The following is a 21,072-nucleotide window of genomic DNA, read 5'->3' as shown; positions in this document are numbered from 1 at the left end:
CCAAATGGGCTGTTCATAAATCAACATACCAAATTATCACCCATCATAAATCAGTGGTAGTCTTGGGCTACCAAAAAAACTACTTTTATCAATATTTGTTTATGGGAAACTAGAGGCATCACTACTGCTTTGCATAACTGTGGGAAATTCTCTTCACCTCAATTTCCTTACCCATACAAAGTGGCCTGAAGGAATGGAGAACATTGGGTTTCACTGGGAAGGCTGAATTTGGCAGTCCCATTATGGATCATTAGATAATACCTGTGGTATCTGTTAAGCACTATATGCCAACCAGTGTGTGCCAAGTGGCTCTGCCACTGGGAAAAGTCTGAAAACTCTGGGAAAAGTCATTTTACTTCTCTGCACCTGAGGACCCTCATCTGTAAAATGGGGATTCAGACTGTGAGCCTCATAGGGGACAGGGACTGTGTCCAACCTGCTTAGGTCTATCTACCCTAGCACTTAGTACTGTTCCTGGCACCCAGTACGTGCTTAGCAGATACCATTAAAAAATAAAAGATATAAAATAAAAGTAAAATAAAAGTAAAAAGCACAGTACCAAGCACTGCGATAGATACCAGGATATTTGTCATACCCAGTCCCTGTCCCACATTTGGCAGATGAAGATGATTACGATATTTGTTAAATGCTTACTATGCGCCAGGCACTGTATTAGGTGCTGGGGTGGATACAAACAAATCATGCTGGACACAGTCCCTGTCCCACAGGAAACTGAGGCACAGAAGTAAAGTGACTTGGCCAAGATCATGTGGCAGGCAAGCAGCAGAACTGGGATCAGAACCCATGTTGACGGAGGGGAATCTAAAAAAGACACGCACATATTACAGATCCAGCTGAGGCTCTCAGATCTGTAAGGTGACAAGCAGTGAGATTCCAGTTAGTGTGCCCGTGCCTAGAACTGCACGGGCCTGGGAGTCAGAGGTCATGGATTCTAATTCCAGCTCTGCCACATGCCTCCTGTGTGACCTTAGGCAAGTCACTTCACTTCTCTGTGCCTCGGTTACCTCATCTTTCATTCATTCATTCAATAGTATTTATTGAGCGCTTACTATGTGCAGAGCACTGTACTAAGCGCTTGGAATGAACAAGTCATCTGTAAACTGGGGATCAAGACTGTGCGCCCCATGAGGGACACGGGCTGTGTCCAACCTGGTTACCCTGTACCCACCCCAGCGCTTATAACAGTGATTGGCACATAGTAAGCGCTTAATAAATACCATCATTATTATTATTATTTTAATAAGGCCAGTAGCCAAGGAGGCCCAACTTGCAGCCAGCAGCAGTGTGGCTAAGTGGCAAGGGCTTGGGAGTCAGAGGATGCGGGTTCAAATCCCTGCTCTGCCACTTGCCTGCTGTGTGACCTTGGGCAAGCCACTTGGCTTCTCTGTGCCTTGGTTACCTCATCTTTAAAATGGGGATTAAGACCGTGAGCCCCGCCTGGAACAACCTGATGACCTGGTATCTCCCCCCCCCCGCCCCGCGCTTAGAACAGCGCTTGGCACATAGTAAGCGCTTAACAAACCACCACCCGGATGATTTCTCTCTAAGTGGAGCTTCTTTGTGCGGTGGGATTTCTTTTACGCGCTCCCAACGGGCTGTCCCTAGTGGAGATGACAACAACAAGCGACGATCGCTCCCTGTAGTAACAATCATCACGATGGTATTCGTCCAGCCCTTACTACGTGCCAAGCACTGTTCTAAGCGCTGATGGAGGCCCTCCCAGGGGTTGCAATCCTCTCCAAACTCCGTATCGATGTCTGTCTCCTCCCCTCCAGACTGTGAGCTCGTCGAGGGCGGGGGGGGTCTCTCCCTGTTGCCGAACTGTACTTTCCAAGGGCTCAGGAGAGGAAGCGCTCAGTAAATACCGAGGGACTGCCTGAGCGACTGGAACTGGGCAGCGATGGGCCTTCATCCCACACTCCCGGCCTTCATTTCCCGTTTGATCCTGGGAGCCTCCCCCTCCACCCTTTTCCCTACTTAATCCCCATTTTGTTCAGTCCTAATAAAGGAGGAGGTTTGCATCCCGAGGATGAGGGAGGGCCGGGCTGCTTTCCCTCGCTGCACACGCTTGGGGATCGTGCAGCACAAGGGGACACGGTCAGTCCTGGGGGGATGGGAGGGCATCTCCCTTCTCCTTCCTCCTCCTCCTGTCCTCCCTCCCCGGGGCCCAAACCCTGCGGGGTCTGGCGATGGAGAAGACGGGGCCCCGACCTCGGCACTCACCATCCTCCCGCCGACTCCCTCCTCCTCCTCCTCCTCCTCCTCCTCCCGCTGCCTCCCCGTTACCAGGGGCAACTGCGAAGGCGCCGCCCGCCTCCGACGTCGCCCCCTCCCCGCGCGCGACGCACGGCGAAAGGGGCGTGGCTTCAGTCCCTCCCCCGAACCGCGCAGGCGCGACCCATCGTCTTGGGGAACCGGGGCCCGGTCCGCGCAAGCGCATTGAGGCGGGGGGGGGGGGGCAGGAGCGATCCACGTGGCCGGAATGGGGAGGTCGTCCCGGATTGGTCGGTTGGAAAAAGAGGCGGGATCGGGAGGGGGGAGGAGGGGGGTCTCGTGCGCTTGGCCGGGGCCGGGGCGAGGTTGCAACGGCTGCTGCATCTTCTCTTTGCAGGTAGGGCTCCAAGGGGACTAGGAAAAGGGAGAGGTTGGAGGAGGCTTGACCCTCTCAAGCGTTCAGTACAGTGCTCCGCACCTGGTAAGCGTCCAATAAGTGCCACTGAAGGAATGCTTGCTCTCTGGCCCGGTCCCATTATTCGGTAGTATTTATTGAGCCCTTACTACTAATAATAATGTTGGTATTTGTTAAACCCCGGTCCCATTAGTAGTCTTTATTGAGCGCTTACTACTAATAATAATGTTGGCATTTGTTAAGCGCTTCCTAGGTGCAGAGCGCTGTTCTAAGCGCTGGGGGAGATACAGGGTCATCAGGTTGTGCCCCGTGAGGTTCACAGTCTTCATCCCCATTTTACAGATGAGGTAACTGAGGCCCAGAGAAGTGAAGTGACTTGCCCACCGTCCCACGGCGGACAAGTGGCAGAGCCGGGATTCGAACCCGTGACCTCTGACACCCAAGCCGGGCCTCTTTTCACCGAGCCACGCTGCTTCTCTACTAGGTGCAGAGCACTGGATTAAGCGCTTGGAATGGACAGTTCGGCAACAGAGAGAGACGATCCTTGCCCAGTGATGGGTTCACAGTCTAATCGGGGGAGACAGATGGACAAAAACAAGACAATATGATCACGATAAATAGAATCAAGGGGATGGACACCTCATTAACAAAATAGGGTCATAAAAATATATCCAAATGAGCACAGTGCTGAGGGGAAGGGACAGGGGGAGGAGTAGAGGGAAAGGGGGCTTAGGTCAGAGGAGGTGAAGGGGGGACAGAAAGGGAGCAGAGGGAAAAGGGGAAGCTCAGTCTGGGAAGGCCTCTTGGAGGAGGTGAGCTCTTTGTAGCCTCTAACCAACAACAAGGAGCGGCTGACAGCTGTTACTATTATTGGGACAACATGGCCCCGGTTGGCACTGGGATTTACTGATTCCTCTTCTCTTCCCTTCCTCTTTTTCCTTGCTTTTTCCCCATTCTTGCTACCCTACCACTCTTATGGTATTAGCCTGAGTGCCGAATGAGGCACTCAGTACGCCCCGAGGGTGATTGTAAAGGGCCTGGGAAGGTGGGGCAAGTGTGGGCCTAGACCTCAAAACATGGAGGTGGGGTTGATGGGCTACAGAGAGGCAACGTAGCTCAGTGGAAAGAGCCCGGGCTTGGGAGTCAGTGGTCATGGGTTCGAATCCCGGCTCTGCCACTTGTCAACCGTGTGACTGTGGGCAACTCACTTCCCTGTGCCTCAGTTCCCTCCTCTGTAAAATGGGTATGAAGACTGTGAGCCTCACGTGGGACAACCTGATGACCCTTTATCTCCCCCAGCGCTTAGAACAGTGCTCTGCACGTAGGAAGCGCTTAACAAATACCAACATTATTATTATTACTTCTGGGCAAACTGAGGGTTCTGGGAGGGAGAGGTGTCTGAGGGAAATAAAGACCTTGAGTGGTTTCCTCTCCCTCCTCCATCTCAGTGGGAACATGAGCAGCAGGTTATGTGGGGGATCCAAAGCATGGCAGGAGAAAGGTTGGTGTGAGACTAGTGTAACACTACGTTTTGAGACTGCGATAGAGCCGATGGGGTTTGGCCTGTAAGGATGGAGTTGGAGAGTGGCTCTTTGGAAAACATTTTCTTGCAGACTTATAGGGATAAGCTAATCATCCTCTTGGCCATGTTCCCCTATTTACGTGCCTTGTGGCCATCAGCAAGACTCCCTGGTTGCGCACATTCCCAGGCTTCCTGCTGTCAGAGGTTAGTTGAGCTGTTTTTCCTATTCAGTGGATGGAGATGGACTTTGACTGAGGGTTAAGTCCCTAATGAAAAGCCCCCCTGCTTCCTCTCCTGGCTGGGCGCCCAGCCATGCAACAGTTTCTCCTGTCTGCTAATTCAGCTCCTGCCCCACATGGCAAAAGAATTCCCATGGCCTAGGGTCCTGTGTGTTCCTCTACCCTTGCTCTGCCTACATGTGCCCATGCTTGGACTTGTTGAAATAATAATAATCATGAATTCCATATCTTCAAGCAGCTCCAAACATGTCATGGGCAGCCTTGTAGCTGCTCAACATGCGTCCTGACAAGGCAGATGTGGAGAGATGTGAGAGGCCAGGAGTCATCTAGCTTGGTTTAGGGAGCAGTTAGAGGACTAGAGACCCCACTTGAGTCTTAATCATAATTACTGCTTGCATTCTCATATTGAGGCATTGATTGTTTTTTAAAAACTATCACTGTAATGATGTACTAAGGTGGCTTCAACTTCATAAAAAAGGATCTGGGAAGGTGAAGCAAGATTGTATCTCTTAGCTCTCTCTCCTTCCTGCCCCTGGCCCTCTGTATGTATTTTGAAAGCCTCCACACCCAGACTTTGCCCTTCTCCTGTCTCCCTGGCTCTTTCCTACTGAGTGCCTAACTCATAGTGATTGTCACCCGTACAGCCACCAGTCCCTTGGCAAAGGACTTGGGCTGGAGAGTCTCTGTTTGTTATTCATTTAGCAATAGCATCCTAGAGTGCTATACATGGGCCCTGCTGGAGAGGAGGCAAGAAGTCATAGAGCAACTCTTGTTCCAAAGGGGAAGTGTTTTTAAGGAAGTTGATCGTTAAGTCACTTTTGGTTTGAGGGGTACCTGCTCCCCAAAACAGAACTGGGTTGAGCATCTTTCCCCTCCCCCGTGATTTGATTGAGAGATGCAGTTTCTAGGCCAGAGGAGAAGGGTCCTGACCCACCTCGGTCAACTCCAGGGTTTTTTTTATGGCATTTAAGTGCTTATTATGTGCCAGGGACCGTACTGAGCCGTAGGGGAGATGATATAAAGCTAATCCTGTCGGGCACAGTCCCTGTCCCACATGGAGCTCGCAGCCTTAATCCCCATTTTACTCATGAGGTAACTGAGGCAAAGAGAAGTTAAGTGACTTTCCTAAGGTTACACAGCAAGTTGTAGAGAAGGCTAAAACTGGAGGTCCTGGATTTGCTTTTGGGGGCTCAGTTCTTTCTGGTTACATTTTCATCCCTCTCAGTTTTTGGTTTCCTTTAGGACTCACATCACTCACTCCTTCCCTGTCACCTGAGCCCAGCCAGGGGCTCCTTCCTGGGACCAGGGTGGGCATGGGCCAGAGGAGAAGGCCCTAGGTACCTTGGTGGTTAACCTCCTTAGTTTCTGGAGCTTCCAGCACACTCACGAATTGGGTTTAGTACAAGAATGGGTCAGACAGGGTGGAAGGTGTTGATCGCTTGGTTCAGAGGAAGAGAGAGGGGTTAGGGTACACAGCTTTCTTTTGTTAACCATCTACAGCTGGTGAGGGTCCTGGTCGGGGCCCTGGGCTGCTTGGTGTTGGGGTTTGATTTGAAATCGAACCCTAAATATTGCAAACATTGGGCTCTGAAAGTGGGAGAGGGGCTAGGGGGTCTTTCCCTGGAACTTGGGCAACTTGGGCCCTTTGTGTTGACTAAAGGAGTGTCGTTCCTGGGGACCGCCGACTCTGGAAACCATTCCAAAGTTCAGCTGCTGGGTTTGCCAAATGGGGTGCACTCAAAAATCTGACTTGAGTCTGAGTTTTCTGAAACATAGATCCTTAAATGTTCTTGCTGGTGCCAGATGACTAAGGAAGTACCAAAGAAGTAGAAACTAGGCCTGAGGCTTTGTTGTCCAAGGTCATGGGCTTCATTCAGAGGGGAGGGAACCCGAGCCCTTTACCTCTGATTGTTTGCTTACTGACATCCAAGAAAGGGGCTCTGGGTCTCTGGCCAGCACCTGCCTTCCAGTGACCTTTGCATGTTGGGAAGGGTCACTGGCTTCTAGTTATTAGCCAAGGGATCAAGGGCTCAGTGTTTCTGATTCCACCTTTACTCCCTTTGCTGGGATCGGATACAAGAAGGGAGAGTTGGGAAGTAGTTCTCCTATGCTGGAGGAGTTTTGCGCTCTCTTGGCACCAGCCCCAGATAAGTGGTGGTCTCAGGGAAGGGGGTGAAGAAGAACAGAAGGCCTTAGTAACAGGAAGAAACTAGAGGATTAAACTCCCCCATTTGTGGTAGGCATGTTAATCCAGTGAAAAGAGTGGAAGTCAGGAGTAGTCCTGGTTCTTTTAGTCAATCAGTGCTATTTATTGAGTGCTTACTGGGTGCAGAGCACTGTACTAAGCGCTTGGGAGAAAATGAAATACCAACAGCGTTGGTAGACACATTTCCCTCCCACAACAAATTTATAGTTCAGTTTAAAGGTTTTACAGTACATTGTAGTCTAGTCTAAAGTCCAGGGTCACCTACTGGGTGTCTGTGGACAAGTTATTCATCCTCCCTGAGTTTCCTCGTGTGTAAAATGGGGCTAATAATACCGGTCCTCCCCTGCCTTGCCAGAAAGTGTGGACAAATGAAAGACTTGATGGAAGGGAGCTTTGGGAAATTAAAATGGTTAAAATGAGGCACTGTGGAGAATTTTAAGGGAGAATTTAAGACAGATCTCTGCCACTGCCACTTCAGCACTTCCGCAACATCTAACTACTTAAGGACTACAGGGGTTTTTGAGTTAGGTGCTATCTACTTTTATACCCTATTTGTTTACTCAGAGCTGTAATTTATTTTAGTGCCTGTCTCCTCTGCTCTGTTCTAGTCTCAGGTAGGGCAAGGATCCAGGCATCTGATTCAGATGTATTTTCCCCAAAGCTCATCACAGTTGTTCTCCACCTTATCTGCTCTAGGTGCCTTGTTCTAGCCTCTCCCACCAAGCCCTCCCACCTCATTTCTGATAGACCACAGGTCTTCCCCTCTTTAAAGCCCTTCAGGGATCACGTCTCCTTCAGGAGGCCTTCCCCATTCATCTCTCATCTCCCTTCACTTTATAATCTCCAATTGCCACTTCAGCCCTTCTGCTCCTCCTAAGCGTTTAAATTTCCACAATCTCCTTAGCACTTAGGTATACTCTCACATTCTTCCTCAGTATAATTTGAAGCAGAAAGACTGCTCTGCACACAGATTCTATTGATTGTCTTTATTATTATCACTACTACTAATAATAACGGTAATTTTTAAGCACTTATTATACACTCTGTAACTGGCTAAATCAGAGTCCCCTTCCCTCTGAGAGAGGAAGACCAGCTATTTAATCCCCAATTTACAGATGAGGAAAATAAGGCACAGGGAAGTTAAGTGACTTGCCTAAAGCCACAGCAGGTATGTGGTGGAGTTGGGATTAGAATTTAGGTCCCCTGACTCCCAGACCCTTACTCACCCCCCAGGCCACGTTGCTTCTCATTTTACATATGTAGATGTATGTGTTTATATATACACACATATGTATATGTTTAGAGAAGCAGCATGGCTTAGTGGGTAGAGCACGGACCTGGGAGCCAGAAGGTCATGGGTTCTAATTCCGACTCTGCCACTTATCTACTGGGTGATCTTGGGCAAGTCACTTCTCTGTGCCTCAGTTACCTCATCTGTGTAATGGGGATTGAGATTGTGAGCCCCAGATGGGACAGGGACTGTGTCCATTTCAGTTTCCTCGTATTCACTCCAGTGCTTAGTACAGTGCCTGGGACTTAGTAAGCGCTTAACAAATACTTTTATTATTATTATTATTGTTTTATATCTTGTATATGTATGTGTACTATGTAATTGTTTACCTGAGTGATAGGCAAGCAGTAGTTGAGGTGTGCCAAGGGGTTAAATAGTTTGGACTTCCTGTTGGAACCTGCCCCTGTTCACACTAAGTCACTAATGGAGGAGTAGTTTCCCAAGTTTAAAAGTAAAGAGTGAAGGCCCCAAGGTGTTCTGGCTGACTGGCCTTGTCTGATCTAGAGGGGCTTGGAGGAGTGGCTATTGTCCTCAGCATCTACTGTGTGCCCAGAGCACTGTATTAGGGAAGAGCCTTTAAATGGATTCCTGCCTCCAGGTGCTTTCAATTTAATGGGGGAAGACTGTAGACATAAATTTAACCAGTATGCTTAAGAGTGAGAGGCCAGTTTAGACAAGTGAATATGTAAGCCAATAACAGGATAAATAAGTACTTCTGAAGCCAGTGGGAAGGCATGACTGGGGAGGTGGGAGAAGTATTCTAATTATTATTATTGTCATTAAAATAAAAGTAATTTATGGAAGTCAAGCATAGAGTTGACTAGAGGGGCATATGGGTTTCAGGGTACACCCCCTTTCAGGGCATCCCCCACCTCTTCACAAACAGACCTGCCAGGGTTGCTTTGTTGGCAGGCAGAAGGAGGAGCTGTGGTCCAGGAACAGTGCCAGGGAGCTGATACAGCTTTTTGCTTAGAGTCCCCTGTCCCTCCCCACCCCTACCCCCCCAGCTTCTGCCTGCTAAGACTGCCCGCCTCGCAGGGCAGAACCTGCATTTCGGCCACCTTTTCCCCTTCGGGTAGGAGCGGGGCCCTGTGCTGAGGATAATTGCAATATTTATTGAGCTCTTAATATGTGCCAAGCACTCGACTAAGCACTGGAATAGATACAAGATAATCAGGACCCAAATGGGGCTCATAGTCTACCGTAGGAGGGAGAAAAGGTGCTGAATCCCCATTTTGCCGATGAGGGAACTGAAACACAGAGAAGTTAAGTGACTTGCCCAAGATCACATGGCAGATGTGTGTTGGGCCCGGGATTAGAATCCAGGTCTTCTGATTTACAGGCCCACGATCTTTCCACTAAGTCTCAGCCCGAATCTGATGATCATGGTGGGTGGGTAGGTGGGCTGGCCTGGGCTAGTAGGCATTGGCAAGTGTTGGCCGCTCAGTCATATCAGCCATGGCGTTCCATCAGCCAACATGTAGCACTTGTGAACTTTTTTATCCCCTCCTCAACACTCATACAGACACTTGCTCAGATATTTATTTTGACCACTCTAGTTGTAAGTACTCAGCTCAACATTTCTCCAACTTGTCTTGTAAATATTTTTATGCTTGTCTTCCCTGGCGAGAAGGTAAGCCTCCTTGTGGTCAGGGACATGGCACTTCTTTATTCTGGACTTCTTAAGCATCTAGTACAGTGCACTGCACCACATGGGTGCCTAGGAAATGCTGCAGCTGCTGCCGCTGCAAAACTGCGAGCCCATCATTGGGCAGGGATTGTCTCCATCTGTTGCCGAAATGTACATTCCAAGCGCTTAGTACAGTGCTCTGCACATAGTAAGCACTCAATAAATATTATTGAATGAATACTACTACTCAGGCCTCCACAGGGCTTAACCCTGTGGTGCCTGTCTCCCCCTCCCTCTAGTCTTTTGTCCTCCGCGGAGATGAAGCCAGCCTCCTCCGAGTTCAACATTGACGCCCCTCTCTGGGACCAGAGGACCTTTTTAGGGCGGGTGAAGCACTTCTTCAACATCACCGACCCCAGGACGGCCCTGGTGTCGGAGCAGGAACTAGACCAGGCCAAAGTGCTGGTGGAGAGCAGCCGGTGAGTAGCAGTATGGAGGGCCTGCAGCAGAACTGAAGCAGCGGTGGGCTTTCTAGCAATGGACTGGGGGATCCACAGGTCCCATGTAAGGATCTTTGGCGCGGTCCTGCCCTGTCAGAGGGGTGGGGTGGGGGTGGCACTCAAGGAAGGGTGGTCAATTCTCCTGGGAGGCTAACTCTGTTTTCCCGGCACGGGGGAGGCAGACTGGGCAGAGTGCCCCCAGGCACCAACCAGGATCAGCTGCTCTATGCCAAGAAGCTTTATGACTCGGCCTTCCATCCAGACACCGGTGACAAGATGAATGTGATTGGGCGCATGTCATTCCAGGTCCCTGGGGGAATGGCCATCACCGGCTGCATGCTCCAGTTTTATAGGTGAGAAGGGGCAGGGCTGAGGGAGCCCCACTTTTCCCCCCAGAGAAGGTGGCAAGTTGGGGGGGTGTGGTCAGAGACAGTTTCCGGGGTGTCCATACCCTCGGATTCCTAGCATGGTTCGTTAAAGTTTGGAAGAGTCTGACTAAAATGATGAAGACTTTAAACTGTAAGCTCGTTGTGGGCAGGGAGTATGTCTGTTGGTATTTTGTTAAGCGCTTACTATGTGCAGAGCACTGTTCTAAGCGCTGGGGTAGGCACAGGGGAATCAGGTTGTCTCACATGGGGCTCACAGTCTTAATCCCCATTTTACAGATGAGGGAACTGAGACCCAGAGAAGTTAAGTGACTTGCCCACAGTCACACAGCTGACAAGTCGCAGAGCTGGGATTCGAACTCATGAGCCCTGACTCCAAAGCCCGTGCTCTTTCCACTCAGCCACTTTGTTCTTATACTGACTCTCCCAAGCGCTCAATATAGTGCTCTGCACATAGTAAGAGCTCATTAAATAAGATTGACTGACTTGGGGGGCCCAGCGTGACCCATAGTCTCTGGAGTAGGGTCATGTATTGAATTTTTTTCACCAACCTCTTCCTTGTCTCCCTGACAGGACGGTGCCCGCGGTAGTGTTCTGGCAGTGGGTGAATCAGTCGTTCAATGCCCTAGTCAACTATACCAACCGGAACGCGGCCTCCCCGATCTCCGTCACGTATGTGACCCTTTCCAGGCTTTCCTCTCTCCTCCTCCCATCCTGTTGGCCTCTCACAGTCCAGGCCCTGTTGCTTTTTCCTTAGGGGCTACGTCTTGTCAGGGAGGACAAGGGAGGGATGTGAAAGGATATTTTCTCCCCAGTGCTGTGGAGCATGTTGTTTCTGGAATCCTAACCAAGCTGGAGGCAGGTAAGGGGGCCGCTCTCCCGGGAGTGGGGATGCAGAACCTCCCCACCCTGGCTCTGGCACTGCCAGTATCATTGCCCAACTGAGCAGCCACCAGTGGGACGGGGAGAGGGGTAAAGGCAGGGACAGCCTTTCAAGTAGATGTTATGATGATTGTGACCTCCAGGGCAGGTGAGGATAAAATCTGGACGATGTCATTATGCTTAGGCAATCTTACCCTCTGGACACCTGCTTCCTAGTTCTTACATGTTGTCCCAGGCCTGTCTCTCAGGGCTTAGAGATTCAGGCAAAGGAAGCCCACATGGCCCCCTGGTCTTCCAGCCAGGGTTCTCACCTGAAAGGTGGCAGAGGAATAGAGGATTTGGCCAGAGAAACTGACAGAGGCCGGCAGGGTTCCTCCCGGCCAGATTAGGGTTACCAGATGCGGCCTCCAGTTTTTTGGGAAACGAAAGCAACTTCGGAAAGGGGTCCCTCCCTTCTTCTCCCAAGTCACTTATTCATCCACCCACCCCCTGAGTGCTTTCTCTGGCCCAGGAACTGGTGGCGTTTGTGGCCTTGAAGGGCTCAGGGCTATGAAAGACAGGATGGCCTTCCTTTGCTCTGCAGATCCTTTTTTCTTGCTTTTTTTAAATGGCATCTATTAAGTGCTCACTATGCACTAGGCATTACACTAAACAATGGGGTAGAAACGAGATAGTCAGATCGGACACAGTCCGCGTCCCCTGCGGGGCTCTCGGTCTTAATCTCCATTTGACAGATCAGGTAACTGAGGCACAGAGAAGGGAAGTGACTCACCCAACGTTACAAGTGGCAGATCTGGAATTAGAACCCAGGTCTAATTCATCCACTAGGCCTCGCTGCTTCTCAGACTTATTCGCAGCCCTGTGTTCTTTGACGTAGCTGGGCTCACACTTTGACCTGTTGCTATCGTCTCCATTCCAGCGCCTAGTACACTACTTGGGACAGAGGAAACGCCTAACGAATATCGCAACTGTTATAATTATTGTCCCCCCGACCCCCCGCCACCGACTCCTCCGCCGTCTCTGTGCGGTGGCAGCTGGGGAGATCCCTTTGCCCGTGGGATGGCGTTGGAACCGGGGTTCCAGCCAGGTCTTCCTGAGGGGGTGTCTCTCTTTCTTCCCCCTTTAGGCAGATGGCAGTGGCCTATTTTACTGCGACGAGTACTGCGCTGGTTACGGCAGTGGGATTGAATCTGTACACCAAGGTATGGTCGGGGACGGGCCGGCGCTAGGGGGCAGCAGAGGCTGGGGGAAAGGCCCCGGTGGATTTGGAGCATTCCCAGGATTGCTTTGGGAACCCCGGGTGGGGTTGGAGGGGGAATCTTAGCTCCTTCGGGATCAAGGCCGGGGGTTCAGGGACACCCGGGGCATTTTGGGAAGCAGAGCCAGGGGCAGGGCTGCGGAAGCCTCCTATCCCTGGCTCCTCCGGCCGCTAGCCAGGGAGGGGCAGGAACCGTTGCCGGAGCCGGGGGACTTGATCCGGCTTCTCTTGGAGCGTTTTACGTGGCTTTGGGGGTGAGGAGGGGGCTGGGGAGAAGCTTGGCTTCTAAGGCGGGATTGGGCTCCTCTTGGCCCCGAGCTATAGGTTAGTGATGCAGGGTGCCCGCCTGCTTCGCTCCTGTCCACCTTCTGCCTCCGCCTAATACCGATGATGGTCTTTGTTAACACTTACTAAGCACCAGGCGCCATACCAGAGGGCCTTCCCCAGACCTGGGATGGAGAGTTTTGAGCCCCGGTGCCTCTGTTCCTATGCCTCCAAGGGTTCGACTGTGCCCCAGTATCCCTACCTTCCTACCCTGACTTCCCCCCCACGAGCTGCTGCCGGAGCTGGGTAATAAGGAGAGGAAGCTGTAGGTGTTCTAGTCCCCTGGCTCACTGCCCCACTGACTGGTCTTGTTACCCACTGTCCCCTTGCAGAGAGCCCCGCCCCTGGTGGCCCGCTGGGTGCCCTTTGCAGCTGTGGCTGCCGCCAACTGTGTGAACATTCCCATGATGAGGCAGCAGTGAGTATGGGGGAAGGTGGGAGGGCCGCCAGGGACCCCCGAGGCCTCGAGTCGGTCACCCTTGTGTCTTGGCTGGTTTTAGTGCCTCAGCGAGGCCCGGGGTCAGGGGTTGGCAGGAAGCCGGGGGAGTTGCATAAATGGCTGGGGGGCACCCCAGAAGTCACAGGCAGGGCCGGGCCTGGGGCGTCCTGAGTCCTTGGCTCACAACTGCAACTTCACCTGAGTAGCAACACTGACTGGGGAGTGAAAGATGAATCACTCAATCACTCACTGGTAATTTACTAAGTACTTACTATGTGCAGAGCATTGTCCTAAGCGCTTGGGAGAGCACAATACAACAGAATTAGTGGGCAGGTTCCCTGCGGTGTGCTTACAGTCTGGAGTGAAGAGTGGTACCGTTGTGGCTTCTTACATCTCTCTTTTTCCAACCCATGACCACCCCCTTCCACCTGCCCTCCTCACTCTTCTCAACCCTATCTCTTAGCTGAGGAGCAGTTGGGCACATCCCACTCCCTGCAGCCCCGTTGGAACCACCCCTCATGTCAAGGAAGGGAAGATGGTGCCCAGGCCACATCTTTCTTGTGTCATCCCGTCAACTCCTCATGGACACCGACAAGTGTTCTCTCCTCCCCAGGCAGTCCTCTAGTAAAGTAGAATCGAGAGGAGCCCAGCCACGTCTGGGGGAATCTTGGGATGGTGTTGGCATCCGTAGGGCTTGGAAGGGCAGAAGGAGTAAGTGGGAGTCACTCTAGGGGATTGTGCCTAGAGAAAGTTGTTGGCCCCTTTCCCTGGGCATTGAGCTGCGTGCCCTGGGTGATTTGGCCATCTAGTATGGAAGCCGAGCAGGTCATCGGTGATGTCTGGTGAGGGTGGAGAAGGAGCGAGATATAGGGACAGGAAGCTCTGAACCATAAGATCAAAGTGTGGCTGCTGATTGTCTCTGCAGTCTCTCTGACCCGATTTGTGGAAAGTAACTAAGCTGGATGTGTTCCTTGGATTAGAGCTTCCCTTGCCTTGAAAAGCCCTTGCTTCCCCAGGGCCCACAGTTCTCTGACGATCTCCTTCCTCCCTCTCTGAGTCTAGGGAGATCATCCGAGGAATTGCCGTCACAGACAAGAACAACAATGAGCTCGGTTTCTCCAGGGTAAGCTGGAAGCTGCTTTCTGGATGAGATCGGAGAAGGGGAGAGGGAGATTCCTTGTGATGTTGCAGTAGGAAAACCCTTCCTCCAGGGCCTGCAAGCAGCCAGGCCGGAGCTGGGGTTTAAACGGGGAAGTGTATCACAATATCGATCAATCAGTTGTATTTATTGAGTCCTTATTATGTGCAGAGCACTGTGCTAGATGCTTGGGAGAGTACAGTACCACAGAATTAGCAGACAAATTCCCCGCGCATAATGAGCTTAGTCTCGAGGGGGAGATATGAATAAATAAATAATTTATAATATACTTTATATACACATATGTATATGTGCACATATATAGTACATTATAAATTATATGTTTTATATATGTGTGTGTGTGTATATATATATATGTATATATACACATGTATATATATGTACAGTCATCTTCCCTCTCTTCCTCTACTCCTCTTCTCCCTCCCCCTTAAGCTGTGAGCCCCATGTGGAACAGGGACTGTGTCTGACCTGCATAACTTGTATCTCCCCTAGTGCTTGCATGTAGTAAATGCTTATCAAATACTATTATTCTTCTTACTATCATCATTATTCATTGCTTCATTGTCCCTTTGCCCTGGGTGTGGCATTTCCAGTTCTCTGATATCTGAGGATGTCGGGGGTTAAGCTAGAGAGACGTGTGGGTTAGAGGACCCCGTCTCCCCTCTCTCTTTCAGAGTCTTTCTAATGGGATCAAACTGGAGAGTGAGGGCTGTCGGAGAAATGATCTGGGAGGAGGCCAGTGCTGGGCTGGGCAGCCTCCTTCACCCACCACCTGCTAGCTGGGTGCCAGAGTCCCTGCCTCGGGTACTGACACATCTCTGTTTTGCCCTCAGAGAGCTGCAGCCATAGGCATCTCCCAAGTGGTCATTTCCCGCATCACCATGGCAGCTCCTGGCATGAGTAAGGCATGGTAGGGGTGTATGTGGCGGGGGTGGTTCAGTTTCTCTTGTGGGAATCCTGCCTCCTCCCCCACAGGTGGAACAGGTGGAAGTTGTGCAGTCAGTGGAAATTCTGGTTGTTTCTTTGGTACAGGGGAATGCTTTCTTGGGGAAGGTTGAGAGAGTTTCCCCCAGGGCAGGGCAGTCAATCTTTGCCAAATTATCTGCGTTGGAAGGGCCATCTTGTTCAGGCTGGTTTTGAAGGGAGATGTAGGCCCGGGGTCAGGGCTGAGTCTTGTTTTGAGCCAAGAACCCTAGTTGAAAAAATATTCTGTCACCCTCCCCGCCCAGAGAACACCCATGGAACCCAGGTGGAAAGAGCCCCCTGGGTTCCTGAGTACCCTTGTATCTTCTCTCCCCAACAGGCCCAGAACAGTAAGGAGGAGTGACCATTACATTTGTAGTGTTTGGGAGGAAAATCTGGGGAGAAGGAGAGGTCATTTTCACTAACTCTGTTCCTCTCTCTTGATTTAGTTGTGTTACCAATCATAATGGAAAGACTGGAGAAGTTTTCCTTCATAAAGGTGAGTGATTTTCTTCCTCTCCTTAACATCTGCAAGCATTCCTCCTTCTGTCTCATTCTTTCCCTGCTACACTAAGCAACCCTCTGGGCCTCTCCATACCCAGTGGCAAGTTGCCTTTGGGAAACAAAGTAACAAGCCAACCTAAACCATATTCTGTTAACTTTTAAGACACACAAGGTCTGGGTTTCTGGGGGGCAGAACAGTCACCGGCATGAGTCAGTTCTTGGCCAAACCCACTCCCTCCCCAGAAGCCTCAGTTGCCCCGTCTGTAATATTGTGGTATTTGTTAAGCACTTACTATGTGCCAGGCACTCTGCTAAGCCCTGGAGTAGATTCAAGCAAATCGGGTTGGACACAGTCCCTGTCCCACATGGGGCTCACAGTCTTAATCTCCATTTTACAGATGAGGTAACTGAGGCACTGAGAAATTAAATGACTTGTCGAGGGTCATGCAGTAGACAAGGGACGGATCCGGGATTAGAACCCAGGTCCTTCTGACTCCCAGGTCCATCCTCTATCCCCTAGGCCACGCTGCTTCTCTCAGAATGTAAATAGACAGGGCAAACAAGTGGCCTGTTCTGTTTCTGTTTTTGGAGACTGAAAATAGGGAGATCTTCCTGTGGGAGTTCCAGAAAGCTCCCCGGCAGATACCTGGGGGGAGGCTAACAGGTATAGCCTGGGTGGTTTGGGGAGGGGAGTGGAGAAGGGGGGATGGGAAACTAAAAGGAGAGACTGATGGCAGTTGATTAAAGTGAACAGGAGGGGCCTTAACCCTTTTCCTGCCAAGGGGGTGGGTCAGTGGGAAGAGGTGAATCATTGGAAGAGGTGTGAATCCTTTTGTGTGTTTCCTCACAGAGAATCCAGTTCTTGCATGCCCCGCTGCAGGTGATGCTGGTCGGAGGCTTGTAAGTAGTTTATTTCTCTCGCTGGGGTGTCTCGCCTGTGGAAACGGGATGAACCTGGTAGGGGCATGAGAAGCTACATACCTGGGTGCTCCTCGTCACCCATGTCCTCTTTATAAGTACTACCCCGCCTCGGCTGCTTTACAAACAGTGTGAAGACTTGTCACTCCTGCCCCTCCCCCGCCCTGGGAGCTGATGCCAGGATTGTCAATCGCTGGTCCAGGGAGGAGAGCTGCTGCGTACCTTGCGAGCTTTCAGTCTGTCAAAGTTCCCCTACATCCTGTCTTTGGGGGGTTGGGGTGGAGAGAAGCTCTTGGCCTTCCACCCAGAGAGGCCTGGAGGGCAGTGTCCCAGACGAGTTTCTGTTAAGCGACCACAGCCTCACAGGTGAGGATGTGAGCATCTGAGCCCAGGATCCCCGACCTGAACTGCCCAGAGGAAAACACCATGAACAAGATGAGCATTCTTTGCCACTCATTCCCCAGAAGGAACTAGACCACCCGGGCCCATAGCCCTTTACAAGGTTAGGCCGTGGTTTGCCAAGTGATAGGAACACAATCTCTGGAACATTTTCCCTGCACTTGGTGCACGCCGTTTTCCCCCTTAGCTCCAATTTCCCTAGTTGCCCCGAACGTGGAAATTTCAACTTCTTAGTAGTCCACTATTCCCCTGCAGCGATTCCAGTTTCTCCAGGGGCCCAGGATGAACGGGGTGAGTGTGGAACAGAGCCATGAGAGCACACCTGTGCTCGGGTACCCCCGCTGCCCCTCGGGGCCAGAAATGCCGGGTGGCCGTGGAATGCTGGGCTCCCCAGTGACTCTCGACTTTATTCATCTTCACAGCCTGATCTTCATGGTGCCTGTTGCCTGTGCGCTCTTCCCGCAGAGATGGTAGGGCTTTTTTGTCATTTTCCTTTATACCCCCTGACCAAATGGTAGGCCGATGCCTGCGGCCATATGAAGCTCCGGAGGGCAAGGCGCAGATGGCGCTTTAGGGGCTGTAGGCAAATATGTACCTAAGTGACTTGGGTTGGAGTTTGACTGACTGGTGGACGGTGTGGATTCTGGATGGAGTGAAGAGGAGGGGTTGGTCCCAGCAGATTCTCTTTAGGCAATGTGTCGAGTGATCAGGGTTAGCTCTAAAGAATCGACAAGAGGCTCTCTTTTAGATTTGTCCAGTCCACTGACCATCTTTAACTGTTCACACATAGTTGACGAGTGGTCTTATGCCCGTGCCCCATCCCCCCAGAGGCAAGCTGGCCCTGGACAAGTTGGTTTGCATCTGGTAGCCACAAGTCCCTAGGTGGCAGAAGGGCTACAGTCTCCAAGGGAGCATCTAATAAAAAGAAGCATCTGGCAGTGGGTGGAGGAGGAACAGAACCATCAATTCTCCAACCCTTCCCAGGCAAACTCATCATCAGCTTATTAATGAGCACAAAGTTTTCCATTTGCTCCACGCTTCAACGAGCAAACTATCCAGAGCCTACATTAATTGCTTGTCTTGGGCAACTGGCAGCTGGCAAGGATGACTTGGCAAGGATGAAAAGCAACAGGACCTTGTGGAAGGAACGTGGGCTGGGAGTCAGAGGATCTGGGTTCTAATTTGGATCAACCACTTGTCTGCTGTGTGACCTTGGGCAAGCTACTTAATAATAATAATAATGTTGGTATTTGTGAAGCGCTTACTATGTGCAGAGCACTGTTCTAAGCGCTGGGGTAGACACAGGGGAATCAGGTTGTCCCACATGGGGCTCACAGTCTTAATCCCCATTTTGCAGATGAGGTAACTGAGGCACAGAGAAGTTAAGTGACTTGCCCACAGTCACACAGCTGACAAGTGGCAGAGCTGGGATTTGAACTCACGATCTCTGACTCCAAAGCCCGTGCTCTTTCCACTGAGCCACACTGCTTCTCTAACACTTTACTTCCCTCTGCCTCAATTCCCTCATCTGCATAATGGGGTTTCAGCACCTTCTTATATTGTTAAATTGTACTCTCTAATGTGCTCAGAACAGCGCTCTGCATACAGTAAGCTCTCCATAACTGGGATTGACTGACTGCTTAGACTGTGAGCCCCACATGGGACCTAATTAGCTTGTGTCTACTCCCGGTTAGTATAGCGCTTGGCACTTATAATTGTGATGTTAAGCACTTACTATTATGACTTTTTTAATCCAATAGGCAGGAGAGGCCTCCCTCAGTAGTAGCAGTAAATAGTATTTATTAGGTGCTTACTGTAGGCAGAGCACTGTATTAAGCACTGGGAGAGAGAATGCACAGGGGTTTCTTAACCCCATAAGTAGAAGCCCTAATGGCCCCCCTCTCTGTTTCTCTGTCCTCAGCGAGATGGCCGTTTCCTACCTGGAGCCAGCGCTCCGGGAATCCATCGCGGCCAAGTACGGAGACAAAGTGCCCCACGTCTATTTCAACAAAGGACTGTGAAGCAGCCAGCCCCGCCCCGGGAAGCTGCCCATCTCCTCACCACTCAGGCTGCCCCTCCCGGGTATTCTGCCTCTCTGCTCCTGCTCTGGCCAGCTTCACCGTGGGCAGAATTTTAGATTCAGGCTGGAAGCTAGCAAGTGCGAAGAGAGGCAGAGGAATCTGACCACCTGCTGGGTGACATCCCCTTGCCCCCATCCTCCTCCCTGACTGCCAGGCGACCCCCATGTGCCTTTGACCTTCCGGCACCCACCTGGCCTAGCTGGGAGACCATGGCCATGGCACCCAAAAGAGAAGGTTGTTGGCTTATGAATTGGCTTGTTGCATGGGAAAGGGGGGAGCTTCCTTTGGAGTCCAACTAGAGTCATCAGGGGCAACTCGGGTGAGCCCTGTTGGCCTCCGAGTTAGGTTTTCCCAGCAGCCCATGAAGTGACACCTCAAGCCCTGGAATGTGATTATTTTGTCTAAGCCCAGCTACATCAGTGCTGTCCCAGTGCGGACCTGCCAACAACTCAGGCCTGAGCACACAGAGAAGCGTATGTCTCTAGTCCTTGGGTGGGTGGTGTTTTTTTTTCTTTGAAAATTTCCTTTAAAAAAAAAAATCTCAACACAATATCTTAACTTGTGGGGTTTCATCCTCACTCTGGGGGACCAAGTGCTAAATCTCAGTCTGAGCCATGGTCACATGATCAGGCCTCTGGCCTCTCTAGTTCCATGATTGTGCCAAAGAGCTACACTTGGGCATTGGCTATGCTTCACGTGCCTTGTTCGTTACATGTCTACATTCAGGTTAATAATGGAGTTTCCTGTTTTGGAGGTGTCTCTGCAGTCTGTACTTGCTGTTATAGTGTTACAGAGGTGCTGGGGGGATGATCCCCTTCGCCTGATAGGTCAATTTATCATCTCAGAGAAGTCATAGTTGATGGACTTTTGAAGCAGGAGTTGAGTAGAATGGGAGGGTAATGCTTATTTCTGCCCCTGTCTCCCCCTCCCCTGCTCTCTAGCTTCATCATATGTGAAACCGAGGGAGGAGGCTGGGGAAGGGAAGGCTTATCTTGAAGGCAGAAAGTTGACAAGGAGCTTTTTAGAAAAATAAAGAGCAAAATGTGGATCTTTCAAACAGTCTATGTGACCGGGGTCCTTTTTGGCTTTGCTCAAACTCACTTTAGCCTGGGAAGAGCTGGAGGTTTGGCTCTCGGACGCAGGGTTGGAATGAACATGAGTCATGCTCCGGGAGCGATTTGCTGACGCTGCTTTAAGGATATAAATGTGATTTGAGTGAATTCTGTAGAAGGATGGATGAGAGGGGTGAGGGGACCTTCTTTGGGAACTTCCGCCTGCTTTGTCCTGGAAGTCAGGAATAAGGTTTGTTTCAGAGCCGTGTCTCTGGCCCATTGGGGTGTGTCTCGGAGGAGTCAGAGGAATGGTGTCCTTTAGTTACTCTTTCCAGTTAGGTCCCGGAGCTCAGAGGTCCTAGATGTGGTGCAATAACAGTGAGGAAAAAAACCCAAAACCAAGCAACTTTCAAAACTTTCCACTTCTCCTACTAGGCATTTTGGGCTAGGAGGCCCCCCTTCCTTTATAATAGTCTTGTTTTTAACCTCTGGAACTAATCTCAGATCCACCACTTGACTGCTGTTTGACCTTGGCCAAGTCAACTGCTCTGTGCCTCAGTTTCCTCAAACTGTAAAATGGGGATTCAGTACCTGTTCTCCCTCCCCCTTAGATGGTAAGTCCCGTGTGTGGCGGAGATCTGATTATCTTGTATTTACCCCAGCATTGAG

General features: G+C 50.9%; 2 protein-coding genes across 9 annotated transcripts in view; one reads left to right on the top strand and one right to left on the bottom strand.

Annotated features, from left to right (window-relative positions):
* ARL3 (ADP ribosylation factor like GTPase 3) overlaps positions 1-2,380 on the bottom strand; it is a 44,863-nt gene extending 42,483 nt beyond the window's left edge. For all 5 annotated transcript variants that reach the window (XR_486083.3, XR_003765043.2, XR_003765042.2 and 2 more), the window contains exon 1: positions 2,245-2,380. Coding sequence is in view for 2 of the 5 variants with exons in the window: in XM_001511620.5 (XP_001511670.2) it covers positions 2,245-2,247 (3 nt within the window). In the remaining 3 variants the exon portion in view is untranslated. The remainder of the gene's footprint in view (positions 1-2,244) is intronic.
* SFXN2 (sideroflexin 2) overlaps positions 1-20,411 on the top strand; it is a 64,260-nt gene extending 43,849 nt beyond the window's left edge. The window contains exons 1-13 of one of the 4 annotated variants that reach the window (XM_007667642.3): positions 2,560-2,632; positions 9,838-10,017; positions 10,221-10,391; positions 10,998-11,096; positions 11,182-11,286; positions 12,433-12,508; positions 13,221-13,306; positions 14,390-14,450; positions 15,320-15,386; positions 15,899-15,948; positions 16,804-16,853; positions 17,693-17,740; positions 19,192-20,411. In XM_007667642.3, coding sequence (XP_007665832.1) covers positions 9,857-10,017; positions 10,221-10,391; positions 10,998-11,096; positions 11,182-11,286; positions 12,433-12,508; positions 13,221-13,306; positions 14,390-14,450; positions 15,320-15,386; positions 15,899-15,948; positions 16,804-16,853; positions 17,693-17,740; positions 19,192-19,291 — 1,074 coding nt within the window. In that variant the 5' untranslated portion in view covers positions 2,560-2,632; positions 9,838-9,856 and the 3' untranslated portion in view covers positions 19,292-20,411. Of the gene's footprint in view, positions 1-2,559; positions 2,633-2,683; positions 2,717-9,837; positions 10,018-10,220; positions 10,392-10,997; positions 11,097-11,181; positions 11,287-12,432; positions 12,509-13,220; positions 13,307-14,389; positions 14,451-15,319; positions 15,387-15,898; positions 15,949-16,803; positions 16,854-17,692; positions 17,741-19,191 lie in introns of those variants that run through there. The other 3 variants (XM_029080440.2, XM_029080441.2, XM_007667643.3) reach the window with 3 other exon arrangements.
* The last annotated feature ends 661 nt before the right edge of the window (positions 20,412-21,072 follow it).

Source organism: Ornithorhynchus anatinus, chromosome 16 (genome assembly GCF_004115215.2).
Source record: "Ornithorhynchus anatinus isolate Pmale09 chromosome 16, mOrnAna1.pri.v4, whole genome shotgun sequence".
NCBI lineage: Eukaryota > Metazoa > Chordata > Mammalia > Monotremata > Ornithorhynchidae > Ornithorhynchus > Ornithorhynchus anatinus.
Note: the sequence above shows the minus strand (reverse complement) of the source record. Positions and strands in the feature narration are given on the sequence as shown.